A 27,843-nucleotide genomic window follows, 5' to 3' on the forward strand; every position below is an offset into this window, starting at 1 on the left:
CATGGCCCAGGCCTGCACATCGGCTCTTATCAGGCAGGGTAAACACACTAGGGGCCTGCATTAAATAAGTGTCACAGTCAGTGGAGGCGGAGCAAGTCGAGCCCCCCTGCCAGTGTGCAGATAATCCCTTTCAAAAAAAAAACAAAACATGCTGGTCAGACCCAGCTGTGGCCTGTGGCTCAGGTGTAGGGAAAGTGGGGGAGGAGAGGTATTGTCTCGGCTGTGGTGTAGGTTACAATACAAGCCACTCAGGGTTTTTTGGCCGTGCTTGTGTTTGCGCAGATACATTTCACAAGATCGGGTATCAGATGTTCACTGTCCACCCAGGCAGTTTTGGAAAAGCTTTGCGTCCACATCGAGATACCAAAACAGCTCGGAAAAAGGCAAAACATGAGAAGTTTGGATGCACTCACGGGGCTACAAACTTCATTGCCACTATATTTTATCAGCACTGATATTAGCGTCAGCTGACTGTTAAAACTGCTTTTATAGTGTGAGTTTTGCTATGCCTCATGGATGACACAGCTGCAGGGTTTGCTTAATAAGCTGGAACAATGTTACCTGGAATGTTGCGGTATAAAGGCAGCAACTCTGAAAACAACTTCCTGGACTTCTTCTAGCTGTAACTAAACTGTGAGGGAGGAAAGAAAAAGTTAAGCGCCCTGCTACTATGACTGGGTGACTTTGGCACTTTTTATCCTTGTGTGTGCTGTGTGAACCGAGGCGCCTCTCTGGGCAGCACCAGAGGAAAAGTGTAATAGTGTTACACTGGGTATACAAGGTGGGAAACCTTGAATAATGTGGGGATGAGAGCAAGCCAGAGATCCGAGTCAGCCAGTGGGTCACCAGAAGGTGAGGCTGCCTACTTGCCTGGGTTCAGGAAAAGTTCAGCCGCATAGCATTAGGCAAATTAGGGAGACCGCGGCTGGGGGAGAAGAAAATCGGGAGGGTTAGGGACTGATGAGGGGAAAGGGTCAAATTAGTTGGAAGGAGGAGCCCAGTGAAGAGTGAGAACATAAACGGGGACTTCCAGGAAAAAGAAAAAAAAGAAACAAGAGAGTTAGATTGTGATATAGCAGCCGCTGTGTGCACAATCACTCTGTAAAGACACGCAAGACTAATTACCGAGCTTATATAACTTAATCATGTCCTCAAATACTTTCCTATTTAAAGCCCTCGCTGCTGTTTGACGGCGGCCGGCGGGCTCACCCCCCAAAAAGAAACACTCCCGCGGTGCCCGTGTTTCGGGAGAGGGAGATCCGTGGTGACGTCCCTGAAGGGGTTAAAGAAGGGGCGGAGCAATGCATGAAAGGCACCGAGGGGAAGCAGGAGAGAGAGGGGGAAAAAAGGAGAGAGAGAGAAAGAGCCGAGTGGAGGTGGAGCCAAAGCTCTCAGCTGCTGTTCCTTGTCACATTTCTGCAGAACATGATAGCCGCACGGTGTGGGAATGGTTTTAGGCTTCTCTTCCCCGAATACAAAACAAGGCGGCGCTGCGCGTTTTAACGGGAGCCTGGATGTTGGAGAGCAGGGTCTGACGGAGGGAAGCGGCCGCTCGTTGTAGTGCAACAGAGTCTGCGAGGCTGGGGGGAGGAGGAGGAGGAGGGACTGGTTCGTTTTACTGAGCTGACAGGAGTCCACCCACGACGGGCGCAAACGGGACAACCGACCGTAACCCAAAAGGACAAACTGCAACTCTGCGGAATTCCCTCTCCTAATATTTGCGCCTGCAACACATTCCCAAATCTCCCTGCGCTGTCCACGCAGACTTTGGAGATTTGTGTTGTATTTATTTAAAGATTTTTTGGACGGGGGGTTGGATTTATTCTTTGTCGTGTGGATACAGCCTCATATGTTGCGCTGTGTTTGAGCAGCGCCGTAAAGACAGACACCTTCTGTTGAAGTTATTCGGCTCGTCCCCGATTTTTTTTCTTCTTTTTTCCTTTTATTATATTTCTGTTGTCGAGTTTCTTACCTCGGACACAACGCAGACTGCTCTTTGAGATTATGTTTTCATATCCGATCAGGCGCATTCGGACACCGATTCATCCATCGGTCTGGTTTTCGATCTTCACATTGCCGTGAGAAGATGCCAAATGTTCCGATGTCCCCGCTGTGTTTGGATTTACCACTTTCCCCTCGATTTTAATGCAGTTTCCCCCCCTCCGTTCGGCACCGCTGCTGGTGGCGAGCTGAAAACCAACCCCTCACAAACAATTCGGGTTTTTGTTTTTGTGTTTTTTGCCCTCTTGCTAATATTTCCCCCCTGCCGTCGCCCTGCTTCATATGATGTATGAGAGTGTGGACGTTGTGGGACTGAATCCCAGCCCGAACCCGTTTTTAATGATGGATTACTACAACCAGAGCAGAGGATGCTTGATCCCGGAGAAAGGACTGGTGCCCGGGGCGCCCCATCCGTACAGCACGTCCATCAGGAACCAGCACTGGAACGGCTCCAATCACTGTAGGTGCTCTTTTTTTTTTAACCACCCCCCTCCCCGGCACCTCAACTTCATCTCACTAATTGGTGAAGTTGAACCCTCCCTGTTAGTGTGTGTGCATTATAATCCATATATTTCCTATTTTGCTCTTCCCAGCACACGCCGGTCGCTTGTGAAACGATCATTTGAAGGCCTTTTTATTCTGGAGTTACCGCTTCAATTATTTAAACCCCATAATATGTGCTCAACAGCGCTGCACGTTATCACAATCAGTAAGCCGTCATTGCTGCAACAGGCCTATATATATTTGACCCACTTTCGTCTCTCTCGTTTCTTTCTGAGTGTTCGCTCAGGTTTGGTTTTTTTTCCCTCCTTCTCTTTCCTGCCAGTCTGCTTGCGCACTGATCCAGGCCATGCTACCCGAAGCTTTTGCGTTCCTGAAATCTGCACTTAATGCATACCAGGTTTGTGCAAACCATGCCAGCGTTAATCAGATCAAACTTTCATGCCAGTGTTATCCCCGGGTCCTCTGGTAATCTGGGAAGCTGTACCCACAGGCCAAAGTTCCTCAGCAGCAGCAGCACCATGGCCTTCACCAGACAACAGTATCTGTTAAATTTTGAAAGCCTTGCACTCATTTATTTATATTTAATAAATAATTTGAAGTGATGTGCTCGCATAACTTTATTTTTTAAAAAACAATATTTCAGTTAGTATGATTTTATGTGTAGACTCCTGTGCTAGTTAGTGAGGATAGCAGTCTTTATAAATGGCAGGTTTATTGTGCTTTTATATCAGTGAGATTTAGTTTAGATTGATGATATGTTCATGCGTTTGCTGCATGGTCTCCTTGGGTCAGTATCCGCCAGCAGCCGTGGGAGATTTAATTTTGCTGATAGCATATCTGCTCCAGATATGAGAGAGAGAGTTTTATTGCAGCAACAAAGTATAGCAAGAGCTGCTTCCCATTCTTTACCTCAGTAGAGCCAGGCTGCATAAAGCTTGAGCAGGCCCTTTTTATAAAGAGATAGCTCTGTTGTCTTTCACTGCTGAAGGAGCTTAAAAAAAAAAAATAAAAAGGCAGGAATCTCCACGGGCTCTTAAGGACCAATTTCCTCCTTGTCTCAAGACTATAGAAACGCACGACAAAGGGAAATTTAGACAGGAATTTCTAATGTTTGGCAGCAACAACAAAAGACAAAAGCAGCCATAACTATTTTGTACGTGTTGTAATCTTTTCTTCATCTTTCTCATCTCATTATTTGTTTTGAAAAAGATCTCTCCTGAGTAAAGAGGCGAAGCCCGTACATTTTTTTTTTCTAAGCAGATATTCAAAGAGCCTGATAGTATTTATTGAACCGGTCCACTAAAACAGCTCTAGTGGCGGCATTGATTCAAACCATGTGAGCTCGTCTGAGGGGAGACTGTGGGGGTTTGGCCCAGGAAAAGACCTCTGATCCTTTACTCGACTCCACATTGTTTTGCTCAATGGAGGAATTGCAGGGGGAGAGAGTGTGTGGGTGAGGGGTAGCATATCTGCTCTTTGCCTTACTGCTTGAATGTAATAAAAAATTTAGTGCACAACCAGAGAACATTGACGGGAGGGTGTAGAGCAGAGAGGCGCAACATCCGTAAGTGTCATCACGTGGCTCAAAGGCTTATTGGATCATAGGGCTAGAAAACAACCCAGACAACAGCGTGAGATTTCCTCGTCACTCCCCGCTCTCACGCAGGAATCCAAACGAACCAGATTCAAAAAAATCACGAGACAATCCCATAAACATCTGTTTGCTTTTTTGTTTTTTGAAGTTCACAGAGAGTAGTGTCATGGTATGTTCCTCTGCACTTTTCCTGGTAGGTCTTACCATTTTTTTTCTTTTTACCCCCTCTGTGCTTTTCTTTTTTGGTCCTCTGTTTTTTCAACCCCTCCACATTGGATCTAACTATTCATTACAGGCTTCACAGAAGAGCTTTCTGGCTCTAAGCATGCACTCAGTGACATCTTTGCTAAAGTGAATCTGGCCTAAAATGGCCTTCTGGACTCACTAAGTGAGTGGGTATAAATCCACATCATATGGGTGCTTCATCCCAGTATTATTGGTTCTTTAACAAGGCCATATTATACTTTTGAGTCTACTCCCTTCCCTTTAGTGATATTCCTTCAAATTGCTTCTTTTGTGCATTTAAACGTTATAAAGTCCAAAGCACACACCAATGGGGTGTAATTAAGTCGTACAGGACTTGCTGTTGCTTAGCTTGGATTTACTGACATTCAGATTTACTCCTCATTTTCTTACTTGCATCACCAATATACATTTGAATTATACCTAGCTTAAGACATGGAATCAGCATTTCTTCCATTGTTATTCATCTGTTAGAGCCCCTTCATGCACTCCTGATATACGAGAACCCAGTTGGCTACTTTTGGTTTTGAAGGCAATGATCAACATTCTGGCATGTTGAATAGTGAAGATGGCTAACATTGTCATCCATTTTTTAAAAATCCCCTTAGACAGGGCTGTTTTGAACCTGTAATGCTATAGTTAAATGACAGATGATCACATCTTTATAACTGTTTGTTCTAGAGACAATATTAATGATTTTTGGAAAGAAGAGAAGTCAAGTTTCGCCGGGATATTCGGTGTATCATGGTCGCACAATGCATTTGTAAGTACTGCTTTTTGAATACAGACAGAAAAACCAGCCCTGCCTAGATTTTCATATCCCCTCAATCATTTTGTGCTAGAGAGAAAAGAAAGATGAGCATTATTTTTGTCATTTTACAGTCAGAATTACACAGTAAGTATGATACTTGGATGATAAAGGGTTAAGGCCTACAACAGCATTCGCAGAGTAGGGGTTATGATACATAACCAATGTTCAGTCTCTTTTGCCAGGCTAGCTAACTAATCATAGGAGACTGGTCTTTTCCCGAGGGGATCCTTAAAGAGACTGAAAGGTGCAATATGAGAAAGATTATGTTTCCATTTTACATTAATTGATTTAATCCAGCACACTATGAGCCTGTAAAACGAGTTCTTAAAAGATGGTGCGTATTAAGAGGTTTGACTGTTTACATGTAGCCTCTGTTTATCACCAGGTTGCCCAGTCATAGGCATTGTGTGCTGCTTGTAATTTGGTTCTACTTGGAAGAAGGCTCTGAATGGCTCGGGTGAAAAGTCTGTGGCCTTGCAGATTAAATCCACTTGATTTTTCACTGAGTCACAGTCAGAATCCTTACAGCGGTTATAGGCTCATGCACGAAAGAATGCACGCGGCTTTGTTCACATGACTGTCACACACTAAAAACTGGGGATATGGGGGAAAGGGGGGATTGCACGGTAGGCTCAAATGCTCTGCAGCCCATGGGCGTCTTGCTCTTTGGGTTTCTCAGGCTGTCTACAGTGTAAAAGAAGGCAGTCACTGCATAGAGCATATGTGAGATGGAGAGCAAAGCATTCTTTGTCATGTTTGTCTTCTGATGATGAAAGATGATGAAAGTGTGCTTATATCAACAGTATTGATATTTAGTCCTTAAGTCCTCCCCCCCTTTTTTTTTTGTGGCTGTAAGAGCAGTTTTTTGAATTTGCATTTTTTTTAAGTTTCAGATTTACAGGCAAATCCATTTAGTTTTTTCTGAGTCTGCAGTATCAGACAGCACAACAAAAAGCATCCGTAATTGTTTGTGTTGTCAGGCAACACTGAAACACGGAAAACAGTGGGTGATGTGTTTGGACTTTGTGCAGGAGAACAGATTGTGTCAGCCTTACGAAAGAAATGCAAATATCACTTCTTGCACCTTTTATTTCTATGTGCATTTTTTTTATAGTGCATGCTGGAAACTGGAAAAACATGAACAACAGAAAATAAACGGTGAGTCCGGTCACTAAGCAGAACTGGCTAGAGTACTGTCGGTTTCTGGCACAGAAGTGTGTGGGGGTGGGTTCTATCCTACGAGGGGAAGATCATAAAGTACAAATTTTATTTTCTTGGGACAATCAAGGATTTCTTGGCAAAGCCACTTTAATAACATTACAGCTTGTGACTTTGTTTATATAAGGCAGGAATGCAAATTCCAGGCCTTAGTATTCCTGAATGACAGTGCCCTTTATGCGACTGTGGAGTCCCTGAGTCTTATGTTTTTTGCTTGTACACAAATGTGTCTTGGTGCCATCATGAACATCAGGATTTTATTGTGGGGCTTTATTGGTCCGGACTTGATGGGACTGGCGGAATGGATGCACAGCTCTGAGACAAGGTCATCTGTTCTTCTAGAGAAGGAAAGCATTAGGCAGTCTCCTCATTTTGCCACATCTATCTAAACCCGATCAACCAAAGGTGATTGCGATTTAGTAGCCTGCATGCCTGGGACATCACAGAGCGGGGAGATGTGTGTGGGTGAAAGAGTGCGATCTGATTGTCCACTGGAATACGCTCGCTCTCACCTTCAGGGTAACATCAATAACAAATTGTGTCATCAAGGTATGTTTGCAATGGCAGAGGGGTGACCAGAGTTCAGCATTGCTCCTGCCATTCTCCTGGGAAATGCTGCAGGGCAGCATTTCACAACCTGCCATCACTTGCTCCCAAAAACGGCACCGTGCCACCTACCTGTGGAGCAGTTGTTGCCCTTTTAATGCAATTCAACAGTTACTTACAACAGTCGCTGCAGTAAGTTTACCAAGAGCAACAAAGATGCGTGTTTTTGTTTGTTTAAATGCCCGTTGGCTCAGTCACTCCACAAAATGTAATGACTGGGTGTGGTCCCTCACCTTGAACAGAGTGGCAGAATAACCGGCTTTTTACTTCCAAACACTGCGATAGCTGGCTCGCAACTTTGATGTTGTCTTGCAGGTGGCGCGACGTAATGCCTTGCTATTGCATATCGAGTACATCACGGGTTCAGCATATTTTTGTCTGGGCATTTCTTTTTTTTCTTTTCCTTTGTGCACACATGAACGCACGCTCAAACCAACTGATGGGCCTCAGCTTGTTTGCGGAGAGAATTAGCCGGAGGCAAAAGTCAAAGTGTACTGTACACCAGTTTGGTTTGCCGCTAAATCCCCAAACAAGGGTTGGTGTACACTGCAAAGCTGACTTTGATGAACAAAGCAGTGCAGACAGAAAAGATCCAGGCAGTGTCATTGATTCATCAGGGCTTAAAGGAGGCAGCTGATTGCAGCCATTGCGACAACAGGGCTGTAATCTCACTATCAATAATTACATTCTCCCTGATGTCTGTACTGTTACACACACACACGCACGGGGCTGGGAGGGAGATCAAAACTGTTCAGGTTAAAGGGGGATTCTGCCCTCTAAAATATTCATTGCTTCTTCATTTAAATCAATTCGGCTCTTCAGGGGCAGTCAAGCGTCAACTGTCAGAAATTGAGCTGGGCCTGTTGTAATCACTTCTTTACTTATCTCTACAGATGGCTTGTTCGCAATGTGCTCTGCATGGCTAGCTCACCGGCACACTGTCTCCCTCTTCCCCTCTCTCTCTCTCCCTGCGCTTCCCATCTCTTCCCCATCTCCATGTTTTATCCCCACCCTCCCACAATGGAGCACACATAAATTCATCAGGGTATTGAACCACGGACATTTATCATCCCAGAATTCATCTGCGAGGCATTTTCATTCCTAAAGTGTGTCCTTTCTCACACTTTATCTCCCTCCCTGTTTCCCATCTCCGTGGTGGCATTCTCCGCATGGCAAGCCTGAGCCGGGCAGTCAGTGTGGCGATTAATCTTTAATGCTTCCCTGCCCTAATTTTTCCTCATATTTTACAAGATTTCCTGCCCTCCAACCTTCTTTTTTTCTGCATCCTCTATATATAGAGTGATTACATGGAATGTTGCCTTGTTTCATCAGTTGCAGAGGACCGCTGCATGCCTCTGCCTCTCTTGTGCAGTCAGCCAGGCTCTCTCAGGCCACTAGCTCCAGGCCAGAGCACAGGACTGTTTGCTTCCCACCAGCACACTCATCCTCAGTTTTTGCCTCTGGGGATCTGTGTTAGCATCACATGGATGACAACTGTGCACACCTCAAGTAGTTCACACACAAACGCACACTTGCACATACACCGCAGTGGAATGCCCGCCTATTTTGAGAGCGGGACAGCGAGGGGGAAAAAAATAGGTTAGAGGTTAGTGTGCTAAAAATACAAAAGCCTGGCACTTTCACATGAGCGGGACAAAAAAAATAGCACCGTGTCTCAGTTGGTGTTGTTAACTGAAAACGAATGCTCTGCCACAGCTCGTGTTTGCTTTGAATGCAAGGGGAAAAAAATTCAGAATGGAGTCCTGAATCAGACCTGCCCTTATTTATCAGCTCCAACAGCATGACTGCTATTGTTTTCACCTAGTGAGTCTGTGTGTTTCCCGGTGACACCTGCTGTAGCAGGGACTGCCTTTTAAAGGCTGTTTTTATATGGCAGGTGTTTACATGTCCCTTCAGTCTGTGGGCAGAGTTTCTCAACACTGTAGCATTTCAATTGTGCAATATGCAGCCATGAAACTTTACACGTGTGTATTTGAGATTAGAATGAAGGTCAAGTTCAAACACGTGTGCGATCCGACCCACAAGCACAGCGTGTAAAGGGTGTGGGAATGATAGCTTTACACTGCCGTCCCATATTGTTTTTAATTTGTAATCTATTTATAAATCCTCAGGTGACCCATCCTCATTTGGGGTGTCAATATAAAATATTTGGTCTGAGAACGCATCTCAGCAGGTGTGATCCCATCACAAAATGTTCCGCAGTTATTTTGTGCACATCAAAATAAAATCCCCTTGGCTTCAACTATGCTTTTATTAAGCCAGCAGGCCAGCTCCTAACATAGCAAACGGTCTCGGTGTTTCAGATGATCTCATTGTAGATAATAACTGGAGTCTGTTTTCTGGTTTATATTTAACCTGCTATCTCCGTTTCTAACAAGCCCCAAAGGAACATACAGGGCAAGTCTGGAGGAAGATGAGACCTGTTCATATGTCTTGATTTATGAAAGCACCTTTCTAAATAACATCAGATGTCCATGTTGTGTAGCATTTCCTCTGTGGTTCTCTCTCATATCATCCCAGCCAAAGGTCTGCTCAGCATGACTCAGGACTGTCTGGACACCAGTCTCCTCTCTTTCCCACAGCCCCTCTGAATCGCTTCATATTCATTATGTGTCTGGCTGCAGCTCGGCCTCTGACATTTGACTCTTAAAGACCCACCTGGGACCAGGATGAAATAGACTGCCAGCAGTGTGGTCGAGGTGGGAAGGAAGAGTATAGAGCTGGATAGTGATGGATAGGACAGCATGTCCGACTGAAGGGGGCAGACGGGCTCGGGTTACATGCCGCTTGTTCCCCCGTAACCACGTTTGATATGTTTGTGCTCTCTGTGAGCCAAGAGATGCACCCTAGCTGAGCAGCTCCAAACCAGTGCGAGTTATGAAAGGTGACGAGTGCAGACTGAAACAACTCGATCCTGTTTGTTACGAGTGGAGTTGCTGTGTGTTCAAAAGGGAGGTGTTCTTGTCTTTTAAAACCTTTGCTGTGACCTGCTCTCTCTTATCTGGGCTATTGTTATTGAAGTACCCTGGCTGATAGTAAGGAGAGAGCGTTTCTAGGCCCATATGATGTTAATTAAATGGTTATGTCAGATGCCGAGGTCCTTTCTTTGTTCCGGGGAAAAATAATGTGCCGGAATTCCTTGCTGCTTGTTCCTTTTGCAATGAGTGGAGTTAAGTCAACGACCTTCTGGTTTTCTGAATTTCTTACCCAGAGACGACGCAGCCCTCAGGATGACAGACACGCTCTTCTCTGGTTAAAAATCAGACACAAATGATTCTCTTTTCCTTATCCTTTCCTTATTTTTTTTCTTTAAAAAATAGTCCCGTTTTCATGGATATCCTTTCAGTTTAAGGCTGGGCTTACGGGGAAATATGCAGCCATGCAGCACTTGGAGCTCGGAGGGCGCATTCTGTTATTCCATGAGATTTTTAACAGTAACCTGTAGAAGGCTTTTTATAGTTGGCTGAAAAGACAAAGGAAACAGAGAAAAGTGTATGAAGAAATACATTTGCTCCACTAGGTTTGCCCAAAGATATGATGGATCTCACTAAATAATTCAGTTGGTGTTCCAGTGTTGGGCTTTTGCTTTGTTTTGACCATAGTCTAACAACCTTCAGATGATCTTTTCTGTGCTCCCAGTGATAGCATTTTGATCAAAGAGAAGCCCTCTTTGTGCTTTTGTCAAGGAGCTCCTACACTTCTGATTTTAGATAGTCCTTCCCCTCCTCTCGGTCTCTGCTCGAGCCCCGGAGCTGACTAATGGAAAAGGTGACAACATTTTGAACTGGAGTTGTCAAGCAGCTCTGCATGGTGCTCTGTTGCAAGTAGTTACCAGTCCCCCCCACCCCCTTGTAGCGGCACTGTTCAGTGGCACTGCCGTGACGTGACACCCCGCTTTGCCCTCGCGCCATACGTGGGAAACCTTTGCACAGCGCTGCTGCCACTGTGGCAGTTCCACAATAGAGCCAGATTATTGTGTCTGGGCTGTCAGCACCTCTCAGCTGAAAGAAATTGAGATGGAGGTAAGGGGAGAGAGGAAAAAGAGATCTCAGGCGCAGGGGAAAGGAGGGGGAGGCGGGCAGGGGCTGGCATTTTCAAACAGTAATCTCTGTGGAGCCTTTCAGGGGGTTTAATGTCATTTTTTTGGTCTCTGGATTTTTGGCCTTTTCTCCTTCTGAACAAAAAGCAGCGGAGAACAAATGGAAAAGGAGGAAGAGGGGCAAACGAGTAAAGGGATAAAACTGGGAGAGGGAAAGAGAAGGGGAGATTCTTGGCACGGTGACTCATATTATTAGTGTTCTAGTGCGACTGATAGAGACTTGGCCTGCATCCATTAGCTGCCAACAGGCCAGTGTTGGCGAACTGAGTCTGGTACAGAATGACCTATATCCCCGTCCTATTTACCACGTTACAGCACATTACGCTTTATCTTGCCCATCTCTTTAGTCATTAACTTTTTTTCCTTTCATTTAGTTTCAAGTGTCATCATGACACAAAACGCCCTCCTGTGATCTTCCTAATGTGTGCGAGCCAGTTGGCCAGCATTGTCACAATGTTTGTCAAAACTTTGCCATTTCATTTATATTCCTGTTAAAAACTGCTGCAGATAAGTGGAAAAAAAACAAACCCTGCTAGTACTTTAGAAAAAACAACTTTTGCACGCTGTCTAGATGTTTGTCCAAATTTGCTCCCTTTGGCTACAGGCAGGAGATGCAACACTAATCTTCCCTGTCCTGTCTGAATTATAGATTGGATGTAACGCAGCGATTAGACACACACACCTACACCCTGCTACAGGGTTAACCAGTTAGGTTGTGAGAGAGAGGGGGGGGGGGGGGCTTTCCTGGCTGTACGCCGTGCACGTCTTATCAACCTGCAAACCTCCTTGATGGCTGCACATATCCTTGAAGCTAACGAGAGAAAAAGTCAGCTCTCATATACATTCACTAAAACCTTTCATGGCTGTAATCCCCAACTCCAAGAAGAGGTGCATGGGAATCTTGGTCAGCTGACTTTAAAGAGAAGAAGAAGTGAAGGAGGAGCTATCGCAAGGTTAAAATCTAACCCCCACCCCTTCTCCTAAAGCCTGCTGGGATTCTCCTTGGGCTTGACATACCCAACCCCACCTGCCCTCGCTGCTCAGTGGGACGCTTCATCACAGGCTTCCCCTGAGCTGGCCTACTTGGGTCTGTTTGATCTCATTGTGGAAGAGGCAAGCTTGCCCGCTGCCTGGCAGGCAGAGAACTCCTTGATGCTTGGGGTAGAGGAGGTGGAGCAGGCTTCAGTGGAGAGGCTTAATAACTGTATTAACATCACGGGCTCCCCCAGGACGCACACCTACACAGCAGGGGGGGAGGGTGGGCGGGCAGCGCTGTAAATCTGCTTTCTCTTGCTTTTAAAACTATGGCCTAATTTTCTCTCTGCACTCACTCTCGTTTGAGTTCACTGTGATTTATAAATGAGCTGGGGGCTTTTTGGGGTTTTTTTTAAGCATCAGAATAAACACACAGAGTATGTTCTACCCATCCTTTGTGCCGTGCATCTTTTTCTTTCTATGCAGCTCTAATCTTCTCATCATCCCTATGCTGACCCACTTCCCCTAACTCTCCACTTCCTCATTTTGTCCTCTCGCCTGTCTTTTATCTAATGATTATGAAACACCCTGCTGCTGCTTTTTATTACTGATTAACATTATTGTTTCTCTGAACATCCCTCTCATCACATTGGGAAAAAATTTGCCATTCAGATATATGATAACAAAGAACGCTGAATTAAAAGTACTGCTGTCTTTCCTCACCTGCGTGTGCCGCTATTCATGACAGTACACCTTATCTCTTTAATTATACATTGGAAACTGTTGAATAATTGACGGGCCCCACTTAGCTTAATGGACAGAGTTAACTGGGAGTGGCATACGTTCCTATTGCAGTGGAACTGGGTCGCAGCAAAACGAGACCCAGTCGCCCCCGAGGGTCATAATGAAGCCCAGGTCACAGGGCTGGCAGAGGCAGCAGTTGAATCAGCAAAGGCCAGCTGGGGTTAACTGAACCCTGGGGGGAAAAGGACAGGAGGGAGAGGTGGGAGCTTTAACACCAGGCTAATCCAAGCGCTTGGCTTGGAGCACAACTGTATTCATGTTTTCACTTTTAAACTAGTTTGACAATAATGGCGACCTCACAAAACTTATAAACTAGATTGTTTTTTGAAAGTCAGTCACTTTCAGTTTTGTTACTGTTTCTTAAAAAAAAGAAGGAAAAAAAGGGAAGTTGTGTCCTTAATGGAAAAAAAGAAGATGTAGTTACTTGATGTTCTATGATAAAGGCTTCCATTTCTAAGAGGCAATGTCGTCTGACAAAAAACAGTCCCACTGACTGGTGGGCAGCCATATCACAGGAAATGGTGTGTGGTTTATGTGTGTCTGTGCTGTGATCAAATGGTTCCCCCAGGTTATATTGAAAGGTCAGGGATCCATGCAGGAAATTAGTGTCTGCAGAGACAGAGACAGCACCCACAGAGAGGGGAAGAGAAGGGAAGAGCACGACCCATACCCGAGGAAGCTAAACATGTCCTCCATTAAATTCTAGTAACATCCCACTGCACTCCCTTAATGACTCTGCCTGCTGTCAGCAGCCATTTGTCCTAAACACAGAGCAAACCTAATGTCCCAGCGCTATTGACATGCACCTCTGCATTTGGGTTTTATTTTTTTTTTGCGATGGCACTGTCATCAAATGCAATTGAATGTGCCTCCTGCTGCCTCTCCAGTTTTACCCCTCACTCTGCCCACATCTTCACCGAGGAGCCCTACCGACACTGTGCACCAGACATTTGAATAAAACGCCTGTCATCACTCATCATTAAGGGGCATGAGCAGGAGAAGATTTGGCTGGCTGTGCAGCCTTTAGGGGAACTTTTGTTATAAGCTGCTATTCTCGTCTTTGGATTTACTCGCATTGCTTTATGCAGAATGGTTCTGTCAAATGTGCAGCCTCGTCAGGCAATGGTATAGGCTCCAAATCTCTGTATATGAAGGATGGGCAGCCTCACTAAATTGCATTTAGCTTGTTTTCCTCTGCGTCTGGCAATTCTGCATATGTCAGCTGTCTCCGAGGGGTCTTTAGGCCACTCTAACCACTTTGCCGATCTAGTAAAAAAAAAAAAGCCCTTGGGTCATAGCATCTTTGACTTCTTTAACAGACTAGTGACAGGATAATGGCATGCCGGCTGCATCATCTTGTCCAGACTCTTGCAGATGCCTCCATTTACATGCACAATGCCCTTTTAACTCTAAAGCTGACATTGGTACTTTTAGCTAATTTATGAAGGGAACCATGGTCATTATGTTTGCAGTCTACGTTAGAGGAATGCACATTAACCTGCTGAGCCTTGAAGGCAGATGTAAGGTTTAACTATAACCTGTAACTCATGTTGACAAGTAAATGAAGTGACAAACCTAAAAGGATTCTTAATTTTGGGGAGAAATGGCGTGATGAAGAGGCACTTTTTAAAGCATTTTTATTGCCACATAACCAATATTTGCTTTCTGACCTCTGCTATGTTGTTTCGAAACAGGCCAAAATTAGAAAGTGTGTTTTTCATTTATTTAAAGGTGCGAGATTGCATCACGCACACACTTAACTAGCACACAAATGAAATAGTGGATTTTTGCATATATAGATGTAGAGATTTCAATGTTGTAAATTTAAAATTTGGCCCTGCTGAAATTGGCTCAAGTTGTGTGCACTCGAGGTATTCTGTAGGTTTTGTTGGGTTCTGTTTTCTACCCTGTGGGTCGCTGCTCGCCCTGAGCACACGCCGTCACCCACTTGAGTCCCGCACACGCTTATTTGCGACCTCAAGCCCACTTCCAATGTCACTATCCTGCTCTGAAGTTGAGAAGATCGGACCCTTATAATCTATTCCCCTGTGATTGACTATTGTATTCTCCAGAGAGAGGAGGAGGAGAAAGGGAGAACATGGGCTGAGAGAGGCGACTTAACATGACAAAGCCTGTCCCTGGTGATCCTCTCTTCTCTCCAGATCCTCGTGATCCTCTTCTCTTTTTTTCCCCCCTCTCTTGATCCTCGTTCCCCCTTTTTTATCTACCTCTTCGAGGCCTCTCCTTGTCCACTTCAGCCCTCTAATGCAAATAGCCCTTTTCTCCCTCCCATATTTATGACCCGCTTCCTCCACTGTTGAATATGCGCTTAAGAACGGAGGACTTTGAATGCTGCCAGTCACATTGGATTAGTGAGTGTCAATGGGCAGATAACCTCTCTGTTAGCAAGTGAAGTGCAAACACTAGAGCGCAAGTATTCATGAAGGCCTTTTGGCCTTCAAACACCAGGAGAGGCAATGTGTGTGGCACTCCAGCCAATAAAGATGAATAGGGCCCGGTTAATGTGTGTGAATGTAATTCAGTTCCTGTATGAAATGCACTTTCCAGCATTTCCTAGTGTGTCGTTGTTTTTAAATGCTGAAGGCAGAAATGTGTTCATGATCTCCACTCTAACTGAAATCATCTGTCTCGCATCACTCAACTGTAATTTTCGAAAAAGACGTGCAGTGTTCACAAACTCACCCTCTCTCTAAACCATTGTTCCTTCCTCCCCAGCACCTGTCTCTCTTCATGATTACTTTAAGGTCACAAGAATATTTCCAGGCCCCTGACCCTCCAACTCTGCTTGTAATGCCACTGACCTTGAGGCTTTTATGGGAATAGAGGGAATTGAAGCTTATGTTGCACTCTTTCTAAGTGGCTCTGCAAAACGGCATCACCCAGATGAGTAAATGCTAACCTTCAAGGCTTTTTTGTCAGACCACACACTGAGTCTGTATTGGGTGGCCCAGGATTAGTATTGTTTTGGCACCCTCCTGGCTCACAGTGTGCATGAGTACAGTTTGTTATCTTAGGGGAAAAAAGCCCAAAAACATGTACACAGTCATCTCCTCATGCATAGTTCTATAATTAACCAATGCAGGCACTCTGTAACAGAGAGGCTTAATGTTTCATGAAGTCGTTTTTAAAGTCAGAGTGGTAACATTAAAGAGCAGTTTGCAAAGGGCCGGGGTTTTACTTGCATGTGTTCCTGTTATGATCCGATGATGACCTTGATCTTGAGTTGTACTGAAGTAACCCAGCTGTATGTTACTCCAGAAACGGTGCGTAAATTCCCTTTTATAATGGCTGACAAAGGAAGGTTACACTGTGGTTACACCTTCTGCTTTTTCTTACTTTGAACTAAACGTCTAAAAGCAAACATGCCAGCATGCGGAGCTTTTATCTGGGTCCTGCTTTTGAAATGTTTGTCTCACGTGTCACCATCCTCCCTTGGTCCTGTCGCTCATCTCGTCTTTTTTCTTCAGATGTTCTCTCCTCCCGCTCCCCACCCTGACTCTCCCTTAATGTAGGTCAGTCATTATACTCAGCTCTATACAGCTGCTAAATGTGTGTGATCAGCTTTTTAAAGTAACTCCATGTTCAATGGCAGATCCATTGTGGGCATCATGTGGATTATTGGCTCTCTAATCAAGAGCTTATATTCTTGCACTCACTATCACGGAGTCTCCACTATAGTGCGACAGGCTGCTAAAACGTGCTGCTTTTCCAGAGCACATCCTGGTATCCTCTGGCTTACAGGGGCTGCCTTTTGCCCCCTTGTGCTCACCACCATGTCCCACACCATCAGCTCATGCCAGATATCTCCAGTCAGCCTGGGGCGAGTGCCAATTCACATAGTCCCAGTGTCAGTCAGCAGGCATGGACAGCTGCTGGGTAGAGTTACACCGCGTCACTCGTGGTTGCAGGGGAGCGTTGTTGCCAGGGATCTTGTGGTTCTCTCCAGCTAGATAGCAGTCTTTGGATGCCTTCTGATGTGTTTGTCTTTTTGTTTTTCTTTCAGTTGGGTCCCTAAATGTTGGAGTGTTTTATTGCATTTATGAAATGTTTTTTAGAATTAGCTGTACCAAAAGCCAGCATGTGGCATCAGCAGCAGGACATAGCAGCTACTGAGGTTAACATGAAGTCTCCGCTGAAAAGTCTAGCACCCGTAGAGCTCACCTTTGCCATATGCTGAATTACTCATTTCTCTGCTCTTTCCCTCCCCCCACGATCCAGTTTGTCCACACATGTTCTCAGTTCGTTCTCCATTTGTGATAGGAAAACCTGGCGTGTTGTTATGTCAGAGTCCTGGCAGCACAGAGTGGGAAGTTTTCTTGGGCCCCTTGGAGAAGGACTTTGGGAACATAATGGGGGCCACTGCGCTGATAAAAACCAGGCCTTGCCTTGACAAGAAGATGCTGGTGTTCACACGCACAGGCTCTGAGACACATACAGAATATGACACAGTATACATGTTTGGAGAGGCAGATCCACATTTACATAAGTGCCAGATACAGTTTTTCTGCATTTATAAATATAAACTTATTTGCTGCTTCACATCAGTTGTCTTAAAATGCAGAGAGAGTTTTCCAGTGTTTGTGCAGAACTGGAGCGCTTCCTGGAAATGTGAGCATTTGCTGGTGCACATTTACAATTTCATCGACCCCAAACTTGTAAAGGAGTAAACAAATTTTTTTGTAATGCTAATGCAGTCACGAAAAGGATCATAATTGGTGATGAGTGGTCTCTGGTTAAGACCTAAAGACAGAACAAGCAGCGGTCTTTGTGAAAGAACCTTCTGTATCTCCAAAGAACGCTTATCAGATCAGGAGTGCAACCAGGAACATTGTTTTCTTCAAAATTCCCAAGGTTCTGTATCGTAAATTCACCCTATTATTGGCAGTGTCATGTGAATTTCTTTCATCATCTTGTTGTATCTGAGAAACATTCGACTAGCTTAAATTTAGCCAAAAATGTCTTGTCCCCTTCTCAGAATTGAAATTTAACACAGCAGTCAGCATTCAGACATATTGAGGATATCCAGTGAAAGTTGAAAGTGCAAACCAGCAGGTGGTCAGAATAGGACTTCCTATGAGAGATCCAAGCATAACATCTGCACTGAGAGCTGTGTTTGCTGCACGAGGATACCTTAAAGGGGACAACCGCCAATTTAAAATCCTTTAACTTTTGCTCTTTTCATACAAGACTTTTTGATTAACTACATTTTTGTTAGTTATTTCCATTAATAAAGCAGAAAATAAAAGTGCATCTCATTGTTACATATATGCATGCAGACACTCCTGCTCGTCCAGGTGTGAAGATGTCATAAATTACCCATGCTAAACCCAACCTGCTGTTTTCCCCACTCCTGGTCCAAGACAAACATCACCATTTCCTGGTGTTGAGGAGAGATCGTAGTAACAGGCAAGAAAGACTCCCTACTCGGGAACCGCCTTGCCCTTCGGCCTCTGCTCGGGCCCCCATTTATCACTCACATACGTGTGTGTTTTTCTTGCAGTCTAGATGGGATAGGACGATTTTGGCGGCTTGGGGTGTTTGGCCCCAATTTGGTACGTTATCCATCAAAAAAATTTTTGTCTTGAGTCAGTGAAGTCTTCAAAACATGGTGCACAATAAAAACTTAAGCTGTCACATCAATTTCTGCTCTCTCTGCAGAATTTGGATATCTGCAATGGTTGCAAAATACCAGTCTGTCATTTCCCTGAAATGTAGACCACAGTGCACTCACTTAAGTGGAAGTGATGTTACATCTGCTGCAGAAAATGATATAATCAGGCTAAACTTGTCAGTTTGAGCTTCCCTTCCTTTGCATTAAGGGCAGTGTGACGTCCGATGCTTTATTTTAAATATATATGTGAATCACGTGACCTTCAAACAGGGCTTGGAATCAGGTGTTGTTGTTGCACAACTCCGGAAATATGTGGTCGCTATTATGCTCAGAAAGCCTGGAGACCCGCTAGTGACAGAGTCCTGTAACTTCATGCGTTCCTCTGTCACTTTGTCCTCCTCTCGTCACCTCACTCTGCCCCCTCTCTGTACGTTGAGATGGTAGAATGAAGGTTTTACATGCAGCAGCTTAGGTGGAGCACATCCAGGGAAGTAAGGCAATCCCCAATAATCTCCCTAACCCAGCTTCATATGAGCGCTGATTGTGAGCAGTCTGCTCATATTACCTATGAGTCCTTGTCTTTGCATGTTTAGGTGGCACACTCACATTGTTCAAACTAAGCTGTAATCATGAGCCATTTTGATTTAAAAGACATTGCTCGAAGGAACTTCACATGAGAGCGCAAATGTGTCACTATCTCAGGCTGATCACAGGTTAAATGGTCTTTATACCAACTGCCCCCAGTACAGAGTCCGTGTGTTGTCTGATTATGCTGATTTTCTGCTTTAGGGTAGCACAGGTAATTGTCAGGTGATTTCACAGTCAGCGGCCTGTTGTTATCTATGCTTGTAGTGTGAACACATCCAAAGCAGGTTATCTCCTGCTGAGGGCTAAAGCGAATGGACAGCTTGTGTCCTCGGCCCATTCTCCCATCGTTACCAGCAGTTTGTATGAAAACAGCTGTGGAGACATGATTACCATTGCTAGCCCTCCACCAGGAAAACTTCAGTTATATATTGTTGATTATTTTGTGTGTAGACAAGCAGAAATTTGAATATGACTGCTGCTCAAAGCTCTAGGACTCACATTTGGCAAATATGAACTGGAAAAATTCACTTAGTGGAGGAGGTTTTGCTCTCCGCTCCTGCCCGATGTTAACCTCCCCAGGCTCTCCTGTTTGTGAGCGTGTGTTTTCGCTTACGCCTGTCGGCCTCGCCACCAGTTTCCTCCCCCTTCTCCCATCTAATAACTGTTCGCACTCTGTGTTTGAACACAAACACACCCCACTGGTCGTCTCCTTACAGCTGTCAGTCTGTGCGTGCCTGCTGGTGTGTGTGTGTGTGTGTGTGTGCCCTCGCTCCAGCTCATATTCAGATGCCGTGCGTGACTTTGCCATCAGTAATCGGTGTGAAAGCGGCGAATGGAACCCCAGTCCATTTTCAGCAGAGAGCTGTTATGACGCTTTGTTAGAGAATGGCAGGATTTCCCCGTAAGCAAGGAAGCGGTCCCATTTCCCCCTTCGGTAATTGAAGAGTGCTGACAAAGCATTCCTGTACATGTGTGTGTAATTTTTTTTGTCTGTTATGCTCACACGCATTCCTTACATTGAAAAACAGAAGTAAAGTCTGAATATTTGGTAAAAGTCAAACACCGTGCATGAATGATGCCCTTCTCTGCTCGCTTGCTGCTCTGTTACAGCTCTTAGGTTGCTGCTTTTCGTTTTTGTGGACAGTCATGATACATTGGCTTACAACTCCCTAGGCTTTCTCTATCCGCAGGGCTGTTCCATTGGCCATCCCACCTCATTATTTTAAGCAGACTTCAAAGCGAGTCCTAATGCAGCAGCCTGTGGCATGGTGGTCTGTCTGATGTCTCTTCTCCAGCACACTCACTGTACAGAAACACAAATGGAAGTCTATATGTCGTACGTAGCGTACAGATGGCCGGCATGTGTCTGTACGTGTGCATGTCTGTGTGTCCAGATAATCTAATGGAACCCAGAGAGCGCAATAGTCTGACTGAATAGGGTTCAGCTAAGTGGAGGACCCCGATGAAGCCCTCTCTCTTTCTCCATCCCTTTTTTTTTCTCCTTCCTCTTCTGCAGTAGTCTTTACTACAGTTCAGCCAGCCAACCAGCCAGCCTGCTAATGTACTTAGCTTCTCCCTAATGATGGTGAAATCTCATTAATATGCCTCACAGCTGGCCCCAGTAACCAGTGGGGATGAAGGTAATCAAATCTCAGAGGACTAACCTAGAGCTGAACCTCAAGAACTGCTCGGCAGCGCTGGGCCGAGACGGCCTGGTGTCTGGAGGCTTGATAATAGCCAGTGGGGTTTGTGTATGTGTGAGAGCGTGTATGCCTCTTGGTCTTGATGTCTTTGAAGTGCTGATGTTAGCCAGGCTATCTTATGTCAGTATTACATCTAAGGATAGTTTATCATAAGAATAAATTTCATTTCATTCTCGTGCATATTTGTCCATTTAAGTCTAGTGTTGCGGTAATTGCTTATGGAGGATGTGGCTGGGAGGCCTCGGCTTCACTCTAAGTGCACTTGTGGCTCATGATGTATGCAAAGTGAATTTGAAGAGCAGCATTACAGACCACTCACACTTGAACTTAATTAAATCAACAATGCTTTGGCTCTGAGTTCGAGAACACCGCACTACATTAAGCTATTAAGACATCTGGGGGTAGCTTGCACGCACGTGCACATGCACGCACATGTGTATAAGACTTGCCTGGGAATCAAAGGAGACGTGTAACTAAATTAAATCAAGGTGCTTGGACATACTGGTCATTCAGAATTGGTTTTATTAGATAACTCTGTTCTTTTTTGTGCTACAATTTCTAACCAAAGAATGCTTCAAACTTTTCATTGTTAGCCCCCGTTCGTAACTTTCAGACACAGTCACGAGTCAGCGGTCAGACAAAGCTTCCTTTAACCTCCTAAGACCCGAACTCTTCCACAGCATGCATTTTTAATTTATCTTTAATATTTGGGCATATTGGGGCCCAATGAATGTAAAAGCAAAGAATTACCAGATTTTTATTTTTTACCAAATTTTCATTTCTAAGAAAAATGAGAGCCACAAATGAGGATATTTGTTTAAAATTTCAATAGAACAGTAGCAGTATAATGTCCTCGTAAGTGGATATCAGGCCTTTGTAGAGCAAACTTGAGTATTTTGGTCTAAATAACCCAAAATGTGATGTCCACATATGTGGACGCCAGGTCCTAGGAGATTAAGGGGAGTTCTGCAGTTCCAAGTCATCGCCATGTCAAGTTTGGTTTTCGCTGGTTACACCTGGCAGTCTGTGTCGCTTATTCCCGCTGCTGGGACTCGTCTGACAAAATTCCAGGCTGCTGCAGACTTTCATTCACCCTTGTGTCCGCTTAACAACAACTGTTGCGACCATATGGTTTGTGTTTCAGTTCCCCACCGAAGCACAATAGATTTCTTATCAGTAACTCCTACCGACATCCCCTAAGGTTATTGTCTGCTCTTTGTTGCTCTGCCTTGGTTAAAGGAGTGATACTCTAGCTGAAGTTAACAGCGGTGACTGAGCTCTGGAAGGGGGCTCGGATCTGGAAACCTTAACAGACACACACATCCCCAGTGTTAACGTGTTTCAAGGATATTGAGGGAAGCTCTCCAGGCGAGCGTGAGTCAGTTTTTCCACTGCTTGTGCGTATGATATTTGCAGATCATACAAAAGGCAGGCTTGTAAGATGGGTGGTGTTGATCAGAGCTTGGATGCAGGCTGGTGTTGAATAATGCCTGGGTGAGGGCTGCTTAAGGACTAAGTAGCTCTGTCCTCTCTTCTGAGCTCCTCTGCCTCTCTGTCCACAGGCCTGCCATTGTTTTGCTCCATGCCTCAGCTTGACAAGGCTCCAGAAGCCAGCCATTGTATTTAATTACAGTCGCCAGCCCTCTCACAGACTCTTATCCCTGTGTCCCAGATTTCCATGGGTGCTCTCATTAAGCGAGCGTACATTCTGTGTGTGTTTGTTTTCGACTGTTGGGTCTTTTTTAAATGGCCGAGACCCTTTAGCCTGCTTTAAATGTAAGCATAGATGTGATTTTTGTGTGTGTGTATGCATGCGTGTGGGTGGGTGGCACATCTGTTTGTCTATGTGTTTCTAATGAAGGCAGCTTTAATGTGGATGAATAGTTCTGTGGTCACCCTAATAATGCAGGGCTGTAATCAGTCCACATCAAGAGACACAGAAGAGCGCGCAAAACTGTGAATGTTTTTTTTTTTTCTTTTCCCTTCTACCCGTAATGAGAAAAGATTCCATGTTATGTAAGGCCTGCTCTATTTAAGTTTAATTTGTTTGACATGAGTGTGGTGACTACATGGCCCAGTGGCATGGGCAAAGATGGCTCATAATGACACCAATAAAACGGCAATATGCAAGCAAAGGGCAGGCCATCTCCCTGCCCACAATCTGTCGTCCTTGTCATGTTCATTCAGACTGAATCCTTCACGTCCTTCGGACAAATTACCTCCTATATATGTAATTTTTTTTCCTGGATATGTCCACACATGTTCTCTTGGATGTATTATTCCTGCCCTCTATTCTCTGTTATGTTTATAATTGGATTGAATGCCTGGATTGAAGTGCAAACAGAAGTTTGTGTAATATAGTTGAGTCTAGGGTGGTGCTTTTTCTTTCCACACCACCTGCCGATTTAGTGCAAATATTTTTTTTTTTTTCATGGTTGAGCTGCAGCTTGAGTTTTCTCATCTGACGCATAAATCTTTAAAGATGCGGCGATGAGGACACTGATTCCGCTTTCAAGATTAATTTCAGTGATCATTATACAACACTAACTTGTATAACCAAACAGATGCGTTCCCTAAGTATTACCAAAAAAAGTGAATGAAGAGATATTTGATAACTGAAGCTTAATTCATGATGAAGCGTAGGAGGCTGAATTCAGTGTCCTCACAGTCAGAGGAAAGAAGCTACCCTGTTGTCTGGTGGTACATCATTTTTTTTCTTTTTTGATTTTTATTATTTGTTTATTTTATTTTTAATTGCTTGCCAGATGGCGCCAGGATGAACGGGCTATGGCAGGGTATGGTAGCGTCTCTTAGTACCCTTTAGGCTCTGCACATACACGTTACCTCTTTGATATCAGTGATGATAGATGCTGGTGAGGTTCTGGTCCAGTTAAATCACCTGCTGCTCTGGATAAGATTCCAGTTTGGATGCTTTCTGTAATGAGCCCAAGTGAAGTGAAAGACTGCATCAATCTAGAGCTGATAACTGTGCTCTTTACGTGTGTACGCATTGAGCAAGAAGCCAGTCAGTGTCTTTTATCACGCTTTTTTTATACTTTTGAGTCTGAGAGTAAGTTTTAAACCACTACAGTGCCCATGTCTGGCTAATATGAATTGTTATGATCAAGATAAAATGAAAGCTTAATTTGACGCGCATCTTAAAATCTGGCAAATCTTGTAAACTTTGCTGCGCAGTGAGACAGCATCCACCCCCTCTCTCCATCTACGATGCCTGCAGGCAGTGAATCCATCAGCAGCGGGTGTGAGACGGATACAGCTGATTTTGGCGTTGATTATCCTTTCCAGGCTTCTGTGTTTGTCAATTAAAATGATCACTTCAGGTCCGAATTTTACCAATAAAATATGATCAAAAGCAGGTTGGAGCTGGACCTTCTTGCTTTGACTTTAGTCCCGTTCTTTGTATCCAAGCACAACTAAACAGGTGGTCACACGAGTTCAACTAAATGGGAATCGTGAGTCAGATTGAAGATTTCTTTTGATTTTAAATAGTCTCTTGGACAGATATACCACCTGCTGATGACTCTGAAGCTTCAGGGAGGAGTTAAAGCTGATGTCTGTAGGCAGTTCATCTGTTTTGTATTTTTATCTTTTGCTTATTACTCAAACAACACAGTTCTCTTTCCTACAGCTAGATTCGTTGTTCCTCCTTTTATCTCCACCCTTCATTATCCAAAAAGATAATTTTCATTCCCCATATCCCTCTGTTCACTCCATAAAACTTTTTTTTTTTTTGCTTTTAAAAATAATGAAAACCACTATCTCCCCCCTCTGAGCCACATATTTCCCCCCTTAAATCACATTGACCAATTTACACCAAGAGCTTTAAAGGTCGCCGTCGGTGCGAAAGTGGCATATGACATCTGGGCCTCATAAACGACGCCTCTCGCTATGCTAGGCCTTATTAAGTGTCACTGTTAGCTGATGCAAAGCGAGCTTTATTACTTTGAAGCTTAACTGTTCCCGACACCTGAAACCCGCTCGGACACGCAGTATGTTTTGTTTGGGTTTTTTTTCTCCTGATGGCAGAGATAACAAGCAGGCTTTAGAGGGACTAGATTTTGGTGTAGTGTGATTGTGTCTGTTACCCTTTTCCAGGAATCAGGAACATATAAGGGTGTCAGATTTATTGTGATTGTTCTGAATATAATCTTCTCTTGCACCATCTGCTCTGTGCGCGTAGAGACTGGCAAGTAGACACCTGCACAGAGACAGTATAAAAGGATAGTTGTGTGTGTGTGTGTGGGGGGGGGCAGGCAGGCAGGCATTCTTTTGTTATTTTGCCCACTGTGCAGTGCAGGCACCATGCAAGCGCAGGGTTTGTCTGAAGTGTAGTCACGTGGAGTGTGTTGCTGAGCCAACCCCCTCTGATAATATACTGTACACGGCTTGTTTACACACAAGCACTGAGGTGCTGGTAACTCCTAAGCCTCTTGCCAACGCACACTCTCTCTCTCTGTTAAGCTGATGATGCTGGGTGGAGCAATGTGGGTTAAAAGGGTGCACACCTGCATGTCATGAACCTGAACCTGCTTTGAGTGCCATAGCATGAGATTCTAAAGCTCCAGTCTGCTCCGTCAGTCGTGTGTTTGATGAGTTTGTGGCTTATTTTCTGGCGTCGGTATGACAAGTAGAACACGCTGCTGGATCACAGGCTTCATTTATAAGTCACAGGGTGAAGGTCTTTGCTGTGAATGTGTGTTGTTATATCTAATGGAAGCGCTGTGTTTTGTAATACACAAAACATTGAGGCCAACGTCCAGTACAGTGTTACATGAAGGGAGGTTACTTCTGTATAATCCTTGGTCGCTTTGTTTACCATGTACATGCACAAATGATATGACAGGATACATGCTGTGTGTGTGTGTGTGTGTGTGTGTGTGTGTCATTCACTCAAACAGAGACTCCGCCGCACACATTTATACAATTTATAAGGTGGTGCTTATTCTTTGTGACAAATAAATAAGGGTGCAGAGCGATTGTCTTGCCTCTTCAGTGCATCTCCCTTTTATAGCCGAACTGGCCCCCGGTCCACGTTTCTGTATTCTTGCCTCAATGAGCTCGGTGTAGTGGTTCATGAATCTATTATCCACCTGCTGCTGGTTCTGTTTAGAGTAGCACATCAAGCTCGCAGCTGATAACCAATGTGGAAGGAGGATTACCTTCGCCACCTGCAGTCCCAAGTCTGCGGAGTTGGACTACGTCCGACTGCTGGACGAGGCGCCAGTGAAGCAGCTAAATGTTGTGGATAACAGTCACCAAAGCAACCTGGTCAGCGTGCCGACCAGAGATACCTGGTCAGAAGTGACTGAACTTCCAAAATAAGAATGAAGGGACTTTTTTTTAGAAATGCTACAATAAGACACCAAATGTACTTTGGAATAACTTGATACACCTGATATACGACCTTACTGCTCTTTGGTTTGTCATTTCACCCTTTAGTAATTAACCTCATGTTTACCTGTGTGATATTAAATAAGCTTGTGTGGGGTAGTGGAGTTTCAAAGACCTGTCTTGGTTGGTGAGAATCAGCTTGTTTCTCTTGACTAGTACAGCGTGTACCCTTTATCCTTTTTATATTTTGAAGCACTTACAAAGAGCACGCAATTTAAAAGGCACAACTCGAGGTTGCCTGGAGAAAACCTGCCTTTGAACCCCGCTTCCGATGTAACCCCCTGCTGTAATGTCCAAACAGAGGCAGAGAAACCACGTATTCAGCTGTAAATAAGAATGTTGTAGAGGGGTGGATTCATTTGTGCTCCCTCTGTGTGTGCAAGAGTGTTTGTTCTTTGAAGGCATCTTTCCTGTGGCTGATCTGAAAACACTTGAAATTGAGAGTGTTCCCCCTTCTGGTTGTTTGCACTGGATTGTTTAAGATCTGTGTGAGTGTCTACATGAGATTATGCGTTTATCCCACTCATTGATTATTGCTAGTGTGCTGGAGCTCCATCTGGCAGCGTCCACTAACCTTTTTCTCTTGTTGCTCTTTCCTCTCCACAGCAATAGAGACCCAGAGTACCAGCTCAGAGGAGATAGTGCCAAGCCCGCCCTCGCCTCCCCCTCCACCCCGCGTCTACAAGCCCTGCTTTGTGTGCCAGGACAAGTCCTCAGGGTACCACTATGGTGTCAGCGCCTGTGAGGGTTGCAAGGTGAGACTCCCGGCCTTCCTCTGAATCTGCCAAGCAAGCAAGATATTTGTCAATCTTATTGCTTTCATGTGATATCCACTGGAAAGAAAAAAGAAAAAACCCAAAAAACTTTATTGCTCATGATAAAAATGATAAATCACGTCATTTTGAGTATTTCACACCCCTGTTTTTTTTTTTCTTCTTCTTCTGTTGACTTTAAATGTCTTTGAATGCGTGTTGAGAATTATCACTGACATTATCACTGAGCTGTCTAATCAAGAATACGAAAACTCATGCCTTTACACATATATGATAAATGTGCCTCTTATCATGAACAAAATGTGAAATTTTGTCATCTAGTCATCTGTTTTGGTTTTTTTTTTCTTTTTGAGTGTTGCTGCTCCTCCTATCGCCTTCTTGCTGACGTGTCTGCATCGGTTGTCCATTATCCATACAGCCATGTTGCACAGGTGCAGAAGAGGCCTCATAACGCCCATCTGTTCTGTTATCAGTTGATAGCTGCTGTGTGCACGTGTACACGCTCTCCTGTTAGTGTGAGCACACAGACTTCTTTATCTCACTGCTCCCAAGGCAAGGAGCCAGAGTTGTGTAAGCTCGGAGGAGGATAGAGATGAGGAGCAGGGATCTGTGGAATCTAATGTAATGTTACTGCCAGGTGCATACCTTATATCTGCACGGTGTGTGCATTTCACAAACCTAACGTGCTGTTAATATTTTATGTTTACGGTCTGGTCGTCTTCTAGCTATCAAAAAAAGTGAAAGTCTTCGCCTTTAAAACATGCTGTATGTTTGGCACAGGCAGGGTGGTGCACTAGTTGTGACCAATGGCTCCTCAGCCAGTGTGTATTTGTTTCCATACGTGCACGGATAGTAGCCT

General features: G+C 44.5%; 1 protein-coding gene across 4 annotated transcripts in view; it reads left to right on the plus strand.

The window, feature by feature from the left end:
- Nucleotides 1-27,843, plus strand: part of raraa (retinoic acid receptor, alpha a) — a 140,742-nt gene that overhangs the window by 98,018 nt on the left and 14,881 nt on the right. For 3 of the 4 annotated variants that reach the window (XM_063481442.1, XM_063481443.1, XM_063481444.1), the window contains one exon: nt 26,818-26,966. In XM_063481442.1, the coding sequence (XP_063337512.1) occupies nt 26,818-26,966 (149 nt within the window). Of the gene's footprint in view, nt 1-1,357; nt 2,462-26,817; nt 26,967-27,843 lie in introns of those variants that run through there. The other variant, XM_063481441.1, reaches the window with a different exon arrangement.

The sequence above is a fragment of the Pelmatolapia mariae genome, linkage group LG8 (genome assembly GCF_036321145.2).
Source record: "Pelmatolapia mariae isolate MD_Pm_ZW linkage group LG8, Pm_UMD_F_2, whole genome shotgun sequence".
NCBI classification, from domain to species: Eukaryota; Metazoa; Chordata; class Actinopteri; order Cichliformes; family Cichlidae; genus Pelmatolapia; species Pelmatolapia mariae.